This window comes from Cyanistes caeruleus, chromosome 12 (genome assembly GCF_971803275.1).
Source record: "Cyanistes caeruleus chromosome 12, bCyaCae1.hap1.1, whole genome shotgun sequence".
In the NCBI taxonomy this organism is placed as follows: Eukaryota; Metazoa; Chordata; class Aves; order Passeriformes; family Paridae; genus Cyanistes; species Cyanistes caeruleus.
The window spans coordinates 3,423,420-3,442,956 of record NC_141712.1 but is presented as its reverse complement, the minus strand read 5'-3'; the positions used below and the strand labels follow the sequence as shown (position 1 = coordinate 3,442,956).

General features: G+C 42.3%; 2 protein-coding genes across 9 annotated transcripts in view; one reads left to right on the top strand and one right to left on the bottom strand.

Moving 5' to 3' along the window:
- Positions 1-7,718, top strand: part of KCTD15 (potassium channel tetramerization domain containing 15) — a 54,685-nt gene extending 46,967 nt beyond the window's left edge. For all 8 annotated transcript variants that reach the window (XM_086847805.1, XM_086847802.1, XM_086847806.1 and 5 more), the window contains one exon: positions 3,987-7,718. In XM_086847805.1, coding sequence (XP_086703931.1) covers positions 3,987-4,142 — 156 coding nt within the window. In that variant the 3' untranslated portion in view covers positions 4,143-7,718. The remainder of the gene's footprint in view (positions 1-3,986) is intronic.
- LOC111934701 (transcription initiation factor TFIID subunit 4-like) overlaps positions 7,420-19,537 on the bottom strand; it is a 146,630-nt gene continuing 134,512 nt past the window's right edge. The window contains exon 15 of the mRNA XM_023934879.2: positions 7,420-9,128. Coding sequence (XP_023790647.2) covers positions 8,961-9,128 — 168 coding nt within the window. The 3' untranslated portion in view covers positions 7,420-8,960. The remainder of the gene's footprint in view (positions 9,129-19,537) is intronic.

Sequence of the window (19,537 nt, the reverse complement as noted above, 5' to 3'; positions counted from 1 at the left end):
GCTGTGGCAGGGTTTAGGGTGGATTTGGGGTGGATTTGGCAGGGTTTAGGGTGGATTTGGGGTGGTCAGAAGCAGCTCTGGGGATAGGGAGGTGCCTCAGGCTGTGCTGGGAGGAGAGGGAGCAGTGCAGCTCAGGAAGAGCATTTGTGTCCCAGCCGTGCTGTCCATGGGACCCTGTTAGATCACACAAGGAGCTGGAGGAACTGAAAGCAGAAAGGGTCACTGAGCCACTGACCAGCTCAGCACAGCCTGGCAGAGCTCTGGGCGCCCTCATGGCTCTCCTTTACCCAGTGCTGAAACTCCCAGGATACATGTGCTACATGTGTAGTAAAAGCTGAACACTAATTACTGGTATGATTTGAATGTGTTTTGAATTCAGTCAAAATTCAGACAGAATCAAAGGGTCTCTTTGCAAGTTCATGTTGTGGAAAAAATTAAATTTCTGTCAAAGAGTCTACAGTATAAGTAATGCTCTTAAATTACATCATTTTACTAAATTACATCATTTTACTATATAATTAATAGAAAGTGTTTTCAAACACTTTCTGGAAAATGATGCATTTCTGAGACCAAAGGCTGATGAAATCAGCAGCTAATTGGCATTGGCTCTGATGAACTCTGGTCAGCACATGGGCACTGCTCTTCCCCCCTCCAAGATTTTCTTGGCAAAACAATATTAAGTGAAAACTTGGAAGTACAGTGAGGCAAATGCACAGACTTAAGGGAGAGGGTAGTGATTGGAAGAGCAGAATTGCTTGCAAAGAATCCCAAGGAGGAGCACAGGAAGCCTGTCTGCTGCTTGCTGAGGTGATACATTACTTCTGTCTCCCTGGGGTCTGCTCAGTGTATTTGGTAGCACAATTGCAATATTTCTACATTTTCTTCTATATTTGAAAAATATTTTTATTACATGTTTTATATCAAGAATTGTGCATATAAAAACAACATCAACACCTAATAGGCAAAAAAATTACATTAACTCTTAATTTTACACCCATTTGTAATTGCATGTAGATAGAGGTTTTTTCAACTCCTTGCAATAGGTTCTGGTGGGAATCCTGAATTTAACTTGGAGAAAATTCTGTTACACTTGTGAATGTTGAACATTAGGTCCTCATAATTAAGAATGTATTTGTTAATATTCTGCAAAAATTAAATGAAATGCACTAAGTGAAAGGATCAGGTTTCCATTTGGAAAACCTTCCAACAAAATCAGATGTGCTTGGAATATTGGAAGGCAGCATATATTAAATCCGAGCACAAATCCTCTATTTAATAATGTGCATGTGTCCCTGCACATGGGAGAGTCACAGCTGATACTCAGTCTTTGGCATATTCTCTCTGGAGATTTGCAGCAAAGTAGCAGAGATGGTCACTGCTTTCCCCCTGTCTGAATCTTACCTTCAGAAGAAATAATGTGTATAGAGTCAAATTCTCTAAATGGAATTTAAACCTGTCCATGTTGAAACTGCTGCTCAGTCTCATGCAAGGAGACTCATGGAAGGAGCCTTTCTCCCGAGACCCGAGCTCAGCCTCATCCCAGGGACACTTAAAACTGCAGTATTTAAACATCCTCAGTGTTGTTTACAGGATTTGGCCTGTTCCATTTCTTGCTGAGAAAATTGATGATGCCAAGGTTTTTTACACCAGGTTATAGCCTGCAGTCTGGTCCTTCCAGCACGTTCTGAGCAAAAATGAATGGCTTTGTTTGGTGCTCTGAGGTGTGCTGCCTATCTGGGCTGCCTGTTTGCAGAGAGAGGCTCAGTGAAAAAGAATCCTGTGTTAACATCCAGCTTTCCATAGCTTTGGTCTGAGGCAAGCCAAGGGCACCCCCCTGCTTGTTTTGTCTTAGAAGCAAATTGATCTAAAAAACTTTTTAGCAAGGATTTTGAAGTCCCATCTCTCTCAGAAAGCTTACCTGTCAATCCTCTGTTCCACTATCCAGTTCAGTGGGAAAAGCCTCCTTTCCCATGGCTGGGTTGTCTCATCTTCATCCTGTCAGGGCTGGGAGCAGTGATCATAAAACAGGCAGAATATATTCCAGCCTGAGAAACAGCAGCCTGCTGAAGTCTTATTCCTCCTTCTGTCTCAGACTCCTCCTGCCCTCCTCTCTGAGGAGGAACACTGTTGGTGTCTGCACCCCATTTCTGTCCTACAGGCCACGACAGCCTGGGTGAGTAAGAGGGATGAAAGCTTTCTCTCTCTATCTTAAATGTGTTTTATTAACCCACTCTCCTGCCTCTTCTTTTCTTCTCTCCCACTTCATTTTTCTTCCATACTCTGGCGTGCTTCTTTGATCTTTCAGTTCTACTACTGTCTTGCAGTGTAGAATATGTAAAAATCAGGGCAAAAGTCAGGGAGGTTTGGCAGATGTGACTTTCTGAGAATGTTAAGTCCCTGTGTCCCAGGGCCAGGCAGAGCTCCTCAGGCAAGCTGATTTTCATCAGACTCGGCATGACTTAGGCAAAGCTCTGCTGGAGCAGCCTCTTTGCCCATCCTGAGAGCCAGGGTAGAAGGAGTAAAACGTTTTAGTTAGTCCTGAAAAGCCAAAGCCAGGATTAAATGCAGATGGAGAACACGGGCAGCCCCGAAGGAGGGATTGAACAGATTAAAGCCAGCAAATGCTGCTGCCATGGTTTGCATTGCACTATGACACCACCTTGGACACAGCTGTCCTTCCAAAATCACGTTTCTGCAAAGAGCAAAGCCAACACTCGGAAGAAATGTGCACTGAAGTGCACGGTGGCCTCTGGTGGCTCTGTGTGAGGGTAAGGGCAGTGCTCTGGTGTAAGCACTGATGAGCTCACTCTCAAACTGAGCACAGACCAAACTCTTCTAGAACCTAAGTCCAGAAAAGCAGGGGTTGACTCTGTCTGGAGGTGCATGTGTTGCTTAGACACTTCTCTAGGATGCAGAACAAGTTCCTAAAGGGCTTGGTCCAGGTTGCTGTGGGTGCAGAGAGGCGTCACACGGGGCTGGTGCTGCTGTGACCGGGATTCTTGGGTTTAGTAAACCATGGGGTCACTTCCCTGTCCCTCCAGTGGGAGCCACACTTAGGGTGAGGCTCTTGGAGAGCAGTGCAGGCTGCTGCCCCTTGATGGCATTTATCTGTAGAGAAAAACACTGCAGCCATTTTTCCAGGCTGCTGCCCAGGACTGGGGAGAGCCTGAGTGGGTCCTGCAGTGTGATCTGCCCAAGGTGGGTCTGGCACTGCCCTCACCTGACTCTGGGAAAAGTCTGCTGTGTCCTGCTCTGCTGGGGAACCAGAAATCAACGATGCCAGTGCCAGGATCAGTATATCCTGGGGAAATTGCTGCGTGACAGTCACAGAAATTAAAGTCGCCTCTGGGTTCCTTAAATTCGTGCATCCAAACTGCACCAACTTTTCTTTAGGAGGATAAAGAGAAAATACATATTTGGGCAGTACAGATTAACCTCTTTCCTGGGCCAGAACATTTCCCTGTTGTCCATGTCCTGGCTCATCCTGTCCCTGCTGTGCTTTGCGCCCTTCCAGCGAGGGCAAACAGCTGGGATTGCCACAAAGGTCTGGTGGATGTGTCACTGAACCCCCAACACATTTTTATCTGCCAAGGAAGAGCTTCTCAGCCCCCCTTTCTCTCAGACTGTTCACTTTACTGATGAATAATTGGCACTTTTTATTAGAACTCAAACCTGATGTTGCTTTCTATAAGCAGTGAGAGCATCACCACAGTCCGGTATTTTACTATATAATGTACTAAACTGCTCTGCAGAGTGCTTATTTCTTTGATTAATTTTTGTTTTCTACAGAGGTTTGCTGAGAGCGAGACTTTAATCACAGGACAGTCATTTAACAATAAGTTATAGAATTATAGCTGAGTAATATTCATTCAACGAGGACTCGAAAGACTAAATCCGTTATTTAGACCTGGTGCTTCTGAATGCTTTTGTCACTAAAATTTGCTAAATATTAATCTGATTTTTTTTTTTTTCCCTCCACATTGCAGGTGCTGGAAAGATTATTTCAGAAGGGATTTAACGTGGCAGCTTCCTGTGGTGGTGGGGTGGATTCCTCCCAGTTCAGCGAGTACGTGCTGTGTCGCGAGGACAGACGACCACAGCCCACCCCAACAATCAGAATAAAACAGGAGCCCCTGGACTAGACCCTCCCTGTGCCCCCTTTGTAACCGTAGAAGTGTTTAATAGTCCCTGATGTGAAACACTAAGGATTTGCAAAACAGTATTAGCAAACAGGTTTTGACTTTATGTTGCCAATTAGTGGTATTCTGAAACTACCTGTCACGTAGGCAGCCATGGAATGCATTTGAAAATCCAGCTGTCTGCTCACGGTGGAGCTCCTGGGCACACTCAGCGTGGCAGAGCTGGGATGTGCTCTGGGCTGACCAGCAGTGGTGTGGAACAGGCAAAGCTTGGGAAACCCTGGCCCTGGACTGGACTTCTACAGCAAGAGCCATGGAAGCAGTGGAACCGACCAGCAGGAGCCCAGGGACACCCCAGAGCTGCTGCGCTGCGGGGGCGTCTGCGGGAGGAAGAACCCCAAAACCTGCACTGAGAGCCTTCCCTGGCTGCTGGCCCTCCTCCATATCAGACGTGCTTCACACCCCAGCACCACGCTCAGCTGGTGATTGTACTCACCCACATGAGCAAATGGCTTATTTTTATACTACATTTCCAACTGAGGTCTCTCTCTGTGAACAGGATCCAGAACCAGAAAAGGACTGATTCGTAGTCACTGGTGCTCAGTACTTAACCCCCTCCCCAGACCAAACCAAACAAGTGACAAGAAATTAGACAGGCCCACTTATGGCAATATTTGCAACAGTAGGGATCTGGAAGCACAAAATAAAATGCCATCCACCATCACACGAGGGTCACACACCCCACGTGGAGCTGTAGCTCTTTTAAAGCCAATCTTGTTTTGACACATCTGTTAAGTTCTGCATCATCAAAGAAGCGTTGGTTCTACCAGGCAAGCCACCCCTTGTTAATCATTTACCAGCCATCTTAGGAGCCCACATTTAGGAGGAAACTTTAAGAATTTTGGACAAGCCTACTCTTTGTGGGCCTGGAATTCTTGCAAAAGAGTTGTTAAAACCCTGTATTGCCATTGCCAGATGAAAGCAGGCCACCTTCAGTTTAAATTGCTCGATTATTTTAAATTATTATTAAAATTTGAATTCTGTAGCTGCCCTCTATCTGTGTAACTTTCTCTGTAACAAAGTCAGGGGTCTGTCTGCAGGAGGGTCCTGCTTCTGTCAGGACTTGGCACTGACTCACAGGGCTTTCTAACTCAGGAGACAGCACCATGTTTGCAGGTGCAAGGTTATAAATAGCATTCTGCTAAATCCTGTTTATTGCTGTTTAGCATGATTGGGTCCTCAATCACTAATTCACATGGTAATCACAGTTTAGTTTCTCCCACATTAATTTATAGAATACTGTTGTAGATGCTGAATTTTAATTAAACTCTTTTTAGATGCATTAATATGGCCATATGGAACAAGGGACAGAGTATTAAGTGGTCAACAGTTCTTCATGCAAATTGATTGCAATCAGGCAAAATTTAAAAGTCGTGTTTAAGACTAATATTTTCAAAAGCAATGAGCTGTACTGACTATCCAAGGTAAAATCTAGGCAGGGGTCTAATTTTTGGAAAAGGGCTGGATACCTGTCCATGGAAAATCAGACCTCTGCAAGGTTTCCTCACCTTGGTCACCCACCTCGGAAATCTCTAATGGCAATCCTGGCCGCTTGGCCTGCTACCTTAGCAGAACAGTTGAGCAAATCTGTCTACTTTAAGAGTTGTAAAGTTATTTTATTTTGTGGTTTTATACTTGTACAACATTCTAAAGTTGCTAGGCATTGCCATATTTGAATATATGGCACAACATTCACCTTTGTATGTAAGATATCTGTAGAATTGTATATTATACATTTAATATTGTAAAGAACTTAACGTATAATTGTCATGTATTTGTGTATGCACATTTCTTATACAGTACTTCATGCCATAAACATTTCTGTAAAGTAAATGAACAAAAAGTAGCACATAGGGTGGAACACTCACTGTATCTCCCATGTTGTTTGAAAGAGGTGAGAATTTTTGATTGCGTCTTCTCCAGCCCTTTGCTCCGTTCAGCTTGATGTAGCCATGTCTTACAAAAAGATAGAAGTGTTTTATTTATTACTTTCATACCTTTAAGTCCAAAGTATCCTTCAATAATCCATTCAGGTTCTTGTTTTTATCCTGTCTCCACTCCTGCCCTGCCCTCTGGCAGCACACCCTGTCCAGTTCTTACCTCTCAGCCAGGGAATAAAGGTGATATTCCATCCCAGGGGCTGCTGCTGCCCCTGGTGCTCTCCCAGCAGCTCTGGGGAGCGCAGACTGGGATGGTGCTTTTACACATCTGTGGAACGTTGGAAGTATTTGTGGTTGGTTGGGTGGTTGGTTTTTCCTCAGTTTGGTGTTTACTGTATTTTTTTATGGCTCAATAAAGCAGCTCCCGTAGTTGGGGCAGCTTTGCTGAGGTGGCATTGGAAAGGGTTCCAGGCTGCGCCAGCCGAGTTAAATGTGAACTTGAGATGGAAAGTTGAAACCATGACATCACAGCATTGACTGCAAAACAGCACAAAGGCAAGGAAGACATGTGGAAACAATCACTTTCTTAGAAGAAATATGCCTTTAAAAAAAAAAAAAAGTTAAGCTAGGACATGTTCTTTTAGTTAGTAACTTCAGGTCACTTATTTAAAGATTATTACAGTTTCATTTATATATTTTTTACTTATTTCCCTATATTTTTAGGCATCAATATCAGCAAAAACTGATTTGAATATTTACTTCTGGCCTTAAACCACAGCAACATAACCTAATGAAGAACATTGCTCAGCATCAGTAAGATGTTTCAAAGCACCACAGAAGCCAGAGAAGCTGTGGTGTGCAGCCAGCACAGGTTTGCGTGGCGAAGGCCAAGAAGCAAAGCACAGCCTGGTTTAGGTTTTTCACCTAATCCCATTGAGCAAAACTGTTCTGATTCGCTGTTGCTGAGCACTGGCCCCGTGCTTGACAAGCACGAGGCTTCACAAGCACTTTGTGTCCAGGCTGTCACAGCTCCAGTGGCAGGCAGAAAGCGAAAGAGAATGTTCTGTTGTGCTTGTTGGACTCCTCGCTCCCGAGAAAGCCACTGCTGAGTGCATCCATTCTCTCTACTGATGGCACCGAGGTTTGTTGACAATTTTATTAGATGTTTCACAAAAGGATAAGAATCAGCACAACAAAACATTGAAGTATTTGGTTTTAATATTTGTTTGTGGGTATTCTGTTAATATTTTAATGCAAAATGTTTCTGACCAGTGCTTAAGAACTACAAGACAATGTGAAATTCATGTTTGATAAATTAATACTGTATGTCACTCGATGTGTTACTTTAGTAAATTGTTTTATTTCTTTACAAAATAAGTACAAATAAGGGAGTATGTTTTCACACAAATTGGGGGTATTTACCAGTATGTACAGAAATCATCAAAATAACGTAACTCTAATAAACACAAGGCCTTTATAAACAATATGTACAAATTATCAATACATTTAAAACATAACTTTACACTTCCTGGCCTTAAATACCTTATGAATAATCTTTTGGCTAAATAGCAGCAGTATAAATTTTCTTCTGCTTTTCATAAACCTTAAAAAATAATTAAAACCTTTGTTTTTAAAACTATTGGACAAATAGTTCTATTTGTGCTTTCGCTATGGTTTCCCATCAAAAAAAATATTGCCTCAAAAAAGTGGCAAGCATAACATAGTAAAAACAGAGAAGATAAATAAGCAAACGTCTCCCTTGCGTGGTGAGTGTAACACTGTGAACTCTGCAGCACAGCTCGTGGCTCCTGCCTGCTCGTGTCCTACTCGATCCCCATTCCTCAGGCTCACACCGACCCCGCTCGGCTCCGTGTGGGCCCAAATTCTGCTTCAGCAAAGCTTTTCCAAGGCATCCACCCCACCTTTAGGTACTTGCAGCTGCTCCTTAAAGCCACCTGCCAGTTCAGGAGCCTCTCCGGGCTGAGGCCGTGGTGGCAGAGGGGTCCAGGAGAGCTCGCCTGCTCTCCCCACTGCAGGAACAGCCCCCAAAAACCTTTACAGCGACTTTAAAAATCCATATAGAATAAAATCTTTACTGAACAATATTCTCTTTTAAAACCAACGTTAAACCGTACTCTTTGCAATAAATAAATTAACATTTTTATTTTTTTTTAGAAAATAAAACCCAACTTTGAATCTTGTTACTAACCGGCTGCTACAAATGCGCAAAAGGTTGACGAGATTTAGAAAACAAGAGGAAGCAAGTCAAGGTAACTCAGCTGAGACCCCACACACAGATTTCATACACTTAAGATTTGGTTCAGCAAATGGCTCAGGAAATGAGCTGTGCAGTAAAAGCAAAAATCCTAAATATATAAAATTTGTGGGAGTGTGCAGTGGCTAGTCTCTGGGCTGTGCAAAAAACTGCCATTACAGCTAAGTAAAAGAGCAACAGGTATCACCATGGTTAGTGAGACAGTGCTGGTAAATGAAAACAAAACCCAGCACCATGAGCAAACACTCAGGTGAACACCAAGGCTGGGACCCACTCCTGGGAGCCTGTCCCAGGCCTGGCCAGGAGATGGTTTAGGTGAGCCATTGCATTTGTGTAACTTCAACACCAGCCTTACCTAAACTGGCCAAATGAAGCAAGATTTCAATGTTGATTTGTGGAGTTAACGTTTTAAAACCTTTTGCACATTTTTTGTGGTTTTTATATATATATTTTTTTTACATAAAGGGAATTTATTGCATGTGTCTGACAATTTTACAAAACAAAATTACTGGAACATTGACTTCTGAAAAAAATAGAAGGCACATTAAAATGACAGCTTTCAATGCAGGTTGAGCTTCTGTGGAGCAATCAGTAGAAGTGTTGGCTTTATTTAAGCAGAGCTCTGTAGAGCAGGAGGGAATGGCTCATTTCTCGCTCCTGTTCCATGTAGAAGATGAAGTCCCTGAGGTTGACTCGTGTTATTTTCTGCCGCGGGTACTGCCGGGGGGAGGCCGTGCCCAGCCCGGCCTGGCTGCCCCCACACACCCCCACGCCCTGCAAGAGAACACAGCACAGCTGAGTCCTGCACAGCCAAGGGCTGCTGCATTCCTTTCAACAGCTTCAGTGCATCAGCAGCAGCCTCCTTCTGAACACTTTACACCAGGGGTTTTCTCACTATTATTGTTTTTTCTGTTCTTGTGAGCCTCACCGAGTTAACCTGAGTAAAGGCCTAAACCTTGCTCACTCACAACCCAGGACAAATCCATCCTGCTGCAGTCATGTTCACTGCAGACAGATCTGACCAGTTTAAATTCAGGAGCCTTTTAAGAAGAAATGGATTTTCAGCAGAAAAGGCCATTAATAAATCAAATGTGTGCAGGATGCTGCTGCTCAAGCAAGGACTGGGAACAGGTGAGTGGTGTACTGGGACCCCAGCTCTGTCCTCTGGTCTGCTCAAGAGAAGGGCTCAGCATGGGGAGATACTCAGCAAACAACCAAAAAATTAAATGGAAAAATCCAAAAGACCCAGACTTTGTGTGATAATAAACACAAACATTAGTATACTTGTTTTCACAGCTATGTTAAGTAATTATGCATTTTTAATTGGTTCATTGGTACTGAATACCTGCTGGCTTTGTATATAGAGAGGAAATTCTTAAACTGGGCCTGAGAACACTGTGATCTGAATATTTAGAGAAGGAAAGGACATAATTACAGCTCCAGTCTCATGGAGTTGAAACTGAAACCTGATGCACACACATGTTCAGTTGTTTTTTCATCCATAACAGTCCATTGTTTTTATCAATTCCAATTGGTTTGTAGCAAAATTAAGTGTTCTAGCTTCGAAAAATAGGTTTTAATCTCTGAAAAAATTTAAGCTATTTTTCAAACCTTTAAGACATCAGGTAAAATTTTCAATACTTTTAATATCCCAAATTTACTTACTGCTGCTCAAACCTACCTTTCTTTCCCCAGGAAATACTTATTCTAGGATCTTGACTCCAGACATTAAGAATACAGTTAAGGGTAATTTTAATAGTGAGAGGTTGTAGTGAGGGAAAAGAAATACGGTGTGCTGAGAGCAAGGCACAGCTTCCCTCTCTCTGTCCACCAGGTCAGTCTGACTCCTGGTGTTATTCCTCCCATACCTGCTCATTCAGTTACAGCACTGGGGCAAATCCTGTTCTGGAACCACAAACACAAAAGGCTTAATGGAGTGCAATGAATGTGGCTCAGCTTGCAGGGAACAGAGGGAGAAGCCCACAACCTTTGGGCACTCGGAGCATTTGAGCTGAGGGATTCTGCTCTCTGGGATGGAGCAGTTTTTGTTAATTAATTGATTCAGCACTGAGCCTCACTGCTCATAGGAAATGCAGCTGCAAGGGCTGCTCATCCCTGCTGGAGCCAGACACGTGCTCAGTGCATAATCCATGTATTCAGCAGTGCTTTGAGTTCACACCTTAACCCAAGAAACACTTTGCATTCCTAAAAATAAAAAAAAAATAAATCATTTAAACTCTTCCTCTCTTTCTTCTACAGGTTGGAACATTTGGACCTGCCTCTCACTGACCATGCACCCACTCTGCCAGGGCTGTGCCCACTGTTCCTAAGCCCTTAAGAAACCACTGTGTGTTTGTTTATTTTAAACCAAGCTGACTCAAAAAATACTTTTCCTTTTCCTCTGTTCTCCCCATGGTCATCTCTCCCCTGCCCACAGCAATAATTTCAGATTTATCCTGACCGCAGGACCTGTGACAAAAACACTTGTAAGGAACGTGGCCACCTTAAACTCAGTGGGAGCCACTGTCCATAGCACTCTGGGCTGGGAGCATCCCACACACACTTACCACACAGTCAGAGAAAAGCTGCATCATTTTAAAAAAACCTTTATAAAAAACTATTTCTTAATCAGTTGAGTTACATTTACAGCAAGGAACTGCTCTCTATTTGGACAGAGTAACTGGAAATAAGATGTGCCAGGTCATACTCATTGTATTTATCACTGGATATACAGAACTTCAACACAGGAAGAGCATATCCTTAACCAGAACATGGCACCAAGCTGTGCACACACCTGTGAGCCCATCAGTCACCTGATCATGCTCTGGAGTTGTTTCCCAAGATGAAAAATAAGCATAAAAATTATTTTAGAAATACAGAAGCACCTCTGTAAGCTGACAGAACAGCAATTTATAGGTGTCAATATGATAGCTAATTTAAATTAAAAACAGTTTGTTTGGTACTGCATTGTACTCAAAATCATTCTGCAGATGCCCTATAGAAAAAAGTAGATGCCTAAATGCCATAATTATTTAATTGCATTAATGAATTCAAGTACACTTAAAAATAATGGCCAAGAATAGTGGAATTGAAGTAATTCAAAATTTTCTCAAGAAAAATCACATTTTTTATCAGCATGACAGATTTTTTATCAACCCAAACAAGCCCCTGTGTTGTCTGTATCTATGGCAACTAATCAGAGTTACACAGACAAAAGCTCTAATAAAAGAATAAATGCTTGTAAATTGTTTACCTCCTTTATTTCCTGCCCTGCCACACACAAGCCATCCCCAAATCCCACACACTCACATAGACATCAGTGCTAGTTTATCTATCAGTGAACTTCTAGTTTTAATTTCAGGAAAACTTGAGACATTCTAGACCAGAAAAAACAGCCATGTAATTTATAAATGAACTCTCAACCTCTTCATTTTGAGACAGCTTTCCAAACATGAGTTACCTGCTATGCCCTTCCCTGCCAGCCTCTCTCCTTCAGTCCCTCCTTGTGCCACCCCTGGGCTCTGGGGACACATCCCAGCCCAGCCCAGCACACTGGGAGCAAACAGCCCCTCCTGGGCTCTCCCTGCAGGGCTGCAGAGAAAATCAACCCATGGAAAATCACAGGCAGGGATCTGTAACCCTGCCATGGTGCCGTGCTCTTGGTTAACCTGTAATCCCTGAGCAGCTTCACTGCACTCCAGCCTGGGAGCTGATGGGATAGAGCTCACAGCATTCCAAATCACTGCTGCACTGACCAGCTGCATTCTACTGCTGGAAGCTACCGGGCTGGAAATGATGGCTTTGCAAGAATCAGAGTAGTTACTCGTTCAGTATGTGCACTTTGAGGCAATTCTGAATTTCTGTCAGATGTGACACAAGATTTCAGCCACCTGTTTGCTGTTTTCATTATTTTCCTCTATGAGAAAACTCATGCTGTTTGCAAAGGGAAATACAAACAGCTCAGAATAAAATACTGACCCAAGATTTGGTAGATCAGTAGCTAAATATACAAGAGTCTGCCACAGAAAATAACCTCTCTGGGTGAGAGGGACACTACAGTGTGCACAGAGGGGCCAGCAAAGCCTCCTTTGTGTCCCAGCTCTGTGGCACTACTGACCACAGTAAATGTGCTTCCTCCTCAGTGTGTGCATCACCTCTCCTCTCTCCAGGAACAGTCTGACCCTCAAGGATCACCAAAGGTTTAAAGGGGAAAGGGGACTGAGGCACACAGACACATCTCCTCCAAAATGATCTCATTCCAAAATGGGCCAATGCACCCACTGCTCACAAAGCAGAAGTGTCTTTGTGCATTAAATTACAATAGTTACAGCAGCAGGTGGATGGAAATCAAAGTGTGTAAGTCCCAAAAATGTGCTGTTCCCTGCTCGAGATGGAAGTGCTTTCACAGAAGAAAGCAATGTAATACAATCTACACTTATTTTTATAACAATGGTTTCTACTGTCGAACAATTACTTTTCTTTCCTTCACAAACCTGCATCCCTTCAACTTTGAATTACAGAACCATGGAAATACAGTACAATATTCCTGTCAGGGAACAGAAAGATAAGGGCAAGTAGAAGATTGCATTTAATATTTTATCCATCCTTCCTTCACCAGAAAACAATTCAGTGCTGACATCCCTGCTTTGAACAGAGTCTTGATCTGGGGCTATTGCTTCTCTGTGAGCCAGAGACAAGGCAATAATGATAAAAGATCTGCTGGGTTTCTTCCCAGGCTACATGGCACATCCTTGTGGCAGACTTCACTTCAAGCCAAAGTCTGAAAGTGGGAATCATACAGCAACAATTCAAAGCCAAGCTATGGAGTAAAATACACCAGGAATTTTGTCTCTGCAAGCTGCATGCACTGCAGAGCAGTGGGAAGATAAGGTATCCATTAGTCTGCTCTTATGAATAAGAGGTCTTGAATCACAAGAAACATTCTGGAGATATTCTGCAGCAATTATGTTTTTACTTGCATAAAATGCTATTAGATCTTTGGCTGAGAGGCACATGAAAAACAGGTATAATACTATGTATGATTAGCTGTCCCACATAAATTAGGGTTTAATTCAACACCTAGTGAGGCTAATAGCAATGATTTCACTGAAACAGCCTAAAATTAAGATGCCTCTAAAGTACAGAAATGTAATAACTGTTCATCAGCACCTCAAAGATTACCAATACTATATGAAATATAATTATATCTACAAAAATACCGTGCATCTTTATATGTGCAACATGGTGGCTCTACAAGTGTCTTTAGAAAGCTTCATCACCAAAAGCTATCATTTAGGCCTTCAGATGAGCAGCATTTACAGGGAGGATTAGTCCCATGCTTTCTTCAGAAGCTGGTTATTTTCATTTGCCAACATTTTTACCCTGTACTATTTTAGTGCAACTGTTCCTACAGACTGTTTTGGCACTCGTTCACTTGCTACACCCTCCTGGATGCAAATGCATCTCCTTTCCCCTGGGCACACAAACACACGCCTCGCCCTGCAGACAAACATCACAAAAACTGATTTGCACAAGTACTTACAAGTACTTCAAATACCAACACAATTGCAACATTTCAAAGACAGCATGCAGTAATTTTGAAATTAAGAAATAACAAGGGGAAGGTAAATCTAAAACTAAGTCATGGATACCGTGAAATTTTTTTTCTTCAGATGTGATCACTTCAGTTTATAATTACCTGATGTTATTTGAAGCCAAAGAAATGGGCTGCCATTACAAGCAGCAGATTTTATATGTACCTGCTGCTTGCCTTATTACATTACACCAAGTCACATATTCAAGTGCTATTATAATAAAAAACCTGCTTGGTAAAGCAGCACCCAACCAAAATCTTGCAGTTGAGGGAACTGGGCATCTATTCCAACCTCCCCACTCATTGCTCCCTGTGAGACAGCATTTCCCCCCAGCTGAATGAGAGCAGGGGCAAAAAGCAGCCTATGAGGCATTTCAGTGGGAAACTACCTGGGGAGAAGGGGAGTCTGCCCCAATGCCAACAAATAATGAGATGAAGTGTAGGGCAGCTTTGGGCTATGACATTTACCTGCTCAAAAGAGATGGGTGTTCAGTAGCCAGTCCTCAATGGGTCGGAACCAGACTGCAACTGATTTTCACCCCTTAATCAATGTATCCATGCAGTGTCTGAATAATCACTTGAATTGATGTGAGGCAGAAAAACTCAGGTTTTTAGATAAGCTCTGCATTCTGCAGAGACTTTTGACCCTTCCAAGATATTTTGGTCCCCCCACTGCCCATTTGGTGTCTGATAAGAGCACAGTGCCTTGTATCCCCCAGCTCCCTGCAGCACACTCACGATGTGCTGGTGGTGAAAGCTCTGGGTCTCCTCCTCTCCTTTGTTGTGAACCTGCTCTTCAGAGCAGCTACAGGTCCTGCCAACATCTTTATCCACAAGCATCTCATCCTCAACACAACCCCCTGCCTTACTTGGCCTTAAAAGCAATGACAATTTTACCTGATTAAGAATTCTGAAGTTTGGGCTGCATTCTTGCCGTGGCAATTATAAGTGGAATATTCTATTTATCCTGTTTCCACCATACATGTGTATTTTCATTTTGCTTGGAATGTTTCTCCTCACATGCTTTCCAAATGTTTAATCAAGTGCTGCTCCCTTTGAAATACTAATCCTGCCAAAGTTTTTTATTGCTATTTTTCAAGCATTGTGGTGCTTTACCCTTCTCATCTTTCAATACTAACATAGCGATTTTTTCCTTGTTTTCTGTTGTTTTGTTGAGGTTTTTTTTTAAGGATTTGCCTCTGTTACTCCAGCCTAGTCACTTTGTACATCCCTGCACTCTCTTACACTGGGAGTCAAGAAACATCAAACCAACCTTGGGAGAAGCCCTACAGCTCAGACTGAAGGATTCACATTTTCCTTGAGACATATTTAATTCCCATCTGATTTTTTTCTAATATCCTTGATATTAGTTTGAAACTATCTCAGTTTTCATAGTGGGTGGCCCTTTCCTTTCTAACCTGTATGACTGTGACTTTCATTAAATCAAAACCATAAAATAATTAAAATATTCTTGACTTCCATCAATCTCTAGGCACATATAACTTTAAAATTCAATTGTTTAAATATCTAATTAAAAGATACTGATAATTGCCATACAGGAAAGGCTGCTTTTTGGCCTTACTGCAGACACTCTGAGCAGAGGGGCTGTAGGGGACCAGACTCATTCACAGCAGGTTTTGGTGAGGAGAACTCAGCACTCCCAGGTGAGAGCAGGGATCACACAAAGCTGCTCCATGCCCTGCCAGCCCTCCCACGACAGGGGGATGGGCAGGAGACAGAGAGAAAAGTACCCAAATCTTAAACACAAAATCACTTTCTCAGCTCTTGAGAGCATGAATTGCCCTCATTCATCTCAGCTGACTTTCGGTTCTTGAGCCTAATTATGATGTATAACACCCAGACTTTATAATAATTGTGTTTCCAGCTGTTGGCCATCCTGCTCTGTGCAAGTGCCAGTCAAGGGACTTCATGCACCAAAGGACAAAAATATCCACAGATGCACCAGCTCCTTAGGACTTTATTCCTGTGTGAAATCTGCTGCTGGATTAGTCACTCTCTCTGAACAGTGATCTAAACCTTTCCTTGTAATTACCACAGGCTCCTCTGTGGACTGAGGGTAATGCAGGGCCCTTACCCCTACCCAGCCCATTAAACAAACCAAAATAAAGCAGGCAATGCAGTTATCTCTGGATTGAGTGGCAATAAAATTAAGCCCTAAATGCTAATACCTTCAGCTTGCAGGATAAGCACATTGCTGGAACACAGTCCAGTGTGCAGGAAACAAGACATTAACATTTGTAAATAAAAGGTGGAAGACAGCTAACACTCTATTACTGCAAATATCATGGAATATAATTAAGGCTGGTGCATTTCAGACATTAGGGAGAAATGGCAGAGTCCAGCAGGGAGAAGTTACCAGATCATTCAGCCATTCAGTTCCTGATTTCTTCACATTTCTTACAGCTAAGTCTCACTCTTGGCTCTTTTTAAGTTAGTGGTTTGCTTGCTCCAAAAGCATTTTAAAAACTTAGATTGGCACAAAGAACTCTGAGAAAAAAGGCTCCCAAAAGGAAACAAATCCCTACAGACATCAGTAACCTTAAACGAGCCCCACTCCCTGCACTGCTTCCCCTTCCACAGCATGAGGAGAGTCCCCTGCACATCCTGATCACTGACTGCTGCTTCCATCATGCTCTAAGTCCTTTTCCACCCTCCTGTCTCTCTTTCCCACACCAGGATCCCTTCTCCAGGACTCACAGCAGATACACTCTGTGATCTGCATGTCTCTACCATTTCTGATTGCTCTGCATTAGACTGACCACCTAATCTGTCCCTAAACCTCCAAAAGTGACTCTGTGCTTCATACTGTCCTCTGACCTCCAAATGTCACCCCAAGTTTTTCCTCTGACCTCCAAATGTCACCCCAGGTTTTTCCTCTGACCTCCAAATGTCACCCCAGGTTTTTCCTCTGACCTCTAAATCTCACCCCAGGTTTTTCTCCTCCCTCCATTATTAGACAAAATAAGATGGCCAAGCCTTGAGTAACAACATTTTAATTTATGACCACATTACAATTCCAACCTTGTTCTACACTTTAGAAACCCTGTGATCCCCTCTTACTCACAAATTCCCAAATCCTTATCATCCTCCAGCCCATTTCACCACAAAGCAAACAACCCTTCTTTTAAAGACACATTCAATACAGCTAACAACAAAGAATAAACCTTAAATTTCAAATGGAGCTATTTGAAAAAAACTCAATCATATTTGTCTTTTATAAAGTTACCTTTTCACACATTCACAATTGTCCCAGATCCACCTGACTGCATAAACAGTGGGATTAAATGCATCGCAAAAGCTTTCCAAAAATTTCTTTAATCAACTTTATCTTGCTGTAACAAAATGATTGGGCAATCCATACCAATACCTACAGAGATTGTCTTCAGTCTATAGATAATCATGGAGGAGATGTAGTGATGCAGAAAACCATTTTTTTTCAGATGTTAAAGCTCTAGTCTTAATTATCTCTAGCTTTTCATTTTTCCTTTTCTGATAGGTTTGAACACCACTCAGACTACCTCAAGAAAAGATTTAACAAGTAAATGTCACAACTACAACCACCTTTCCTTTATTAAAATCACCCCCAACATATATAATTATTAATTACTTAAAATAAATTAAAAACCAGTAAGTCAAGTGCTCCACTACAAACAGCTCTAATTAAAACAAACCCTAAAATATATGATAGAAATAAGTCTAAGCCAGACACAAAATCACCTAATCAACCATCTGATACATACTGAAGAGCTCTTACAGATGGGTCCTGACAATTGACAGTAATCAACGTACAAACTGACAAGTCTATCGGCTCTAATTACTCCCAAAACAAAATAAACGTTAATATTATATTTAAAAGAAGGTTGTAACTACAAAAGGAAAACCTTTACCAAAGTACTGGCTGAAAGCAGAGGCTGGTGATGTGATATTTTTGGCTAAGTTAAACAAAAGGCAGCGGAGCTGGCACAACAACCCAGGGCAGCAACGTGAGAACGGAGCAGATGCTGGGCCAGGGCACCCAGGCAGACAAACACCGAGGGATTACTGCAGTAATTACAGAGCCAAGGGAAAGGGCAGTGTGGAATTCTGAGTGTGCTCCATAGCATGGAATGCTGCTACTGGCCTATTTTTCCCATTGGCAGTAGGAGGGGAGGCAGCTCCAGTAGGAGCAGAGCATTATGATACAACACAACATGAGCATTAGAAAATGCGAGATGAATCTCAAGCCCAGAGGCTCTTTAGCACCACTCCAAATCACAACTCTCTGCCTTCATTTTTCTTCTTTGCTACTATTCCACTTCTTCTCTCAGTACTTCTGACTTGATTAACCCTTTTTTCTCTTTCTTGTCTTGTACCTTCCTGTTTTCATGGTACCTCAGCAGATTCCTTAAAAAAGCATCTGAGTATCAGCAGCAGAGATTATAGATCAGCAGTCAGCTTTTCTGACCTCCTCTAGCCCAGTGAATGAAGCTCCAGTTGTTTCCAGTGAGAAATTTATCACTTCATTGGCACCTCAATAAGACAGCATGCTCTTTTGATGATCTGGCCCATGAATAAAAGTTACAAAAATCATAAATCAAACTGTAACCTGTTTTTAATGGTCTGAATTCAAGTGCTGTGAATTTGGTTTTTTCTTCAAATACCTTCCCCAGAAATTCAAGTCTAACGAGCCTGAAACAGACTTCCTGAAACACAAGCTTCATTTTTCTTTTCTGGGAATTAGAAAAGATGCAGTTATGTGTTACACCTCATTTCTGCTATCCCTTTCTGGAATGGTGAGTTCTGGTGTTTGCTTTAACAAATTACATCTTTCTCATTAACCTGGCCTGAAATGATGAAATTAATTTTTCAAGCTCTTTTTTGGTCTTTCCACAAATCCATGCTAGGATCCTTGATCTTTCCACACTGTACACATAGTGTGCTACCTGAATGTGTGCAGCAGCAACATATGGTACAGTAGGTTATAACTATTTTACCATCTGTTCTATCTGAACTCTGACCTCAATAATCCCGTATCAGCTTTTCCCGTTAACTGCCACGGCTCTTAGATCTTGGCTTCTACTTACTCTTTTAAAATTAAATTGCAGCAAAATGCACGGCCAGATCATAGACTGCTCTTCAGAAGCCTCCACTGCTCCCCAGGTGACTTCACTTGGCCAGGGTCTTAAACAAATTATGCCTTCAGAGCTACAGGCCTTCTTGTTTTTTCAGTGAAAAAGACAGATCAGTAGCTGGAACATTCTTCACTCTGAAAAATATTGCTCAAAATCCTTCTGTATCCTTTACATACTCATTTCCAAAGTATTTTGTTTCTATTATGCTGTTATTTAGAAAAGTTCCCTTCAGTGGAACTACAGATTCCAGATTCTATACTTTCCCAGAGCAAACTTCAGGGCTGGCCCTGTCCAACCACCTCCCACTATGGGCCAAACTCGTTTTCTCCACAAACAGCACCATCACTATAACCCCTGACTCCCTCCATGTACCCATAAAACCCCAACAGCATCATAGTGAACAATAAAATGTTCATTTTATTGCAATAAATCTAAGTTCTAGCCAAAAGATTCTGTAA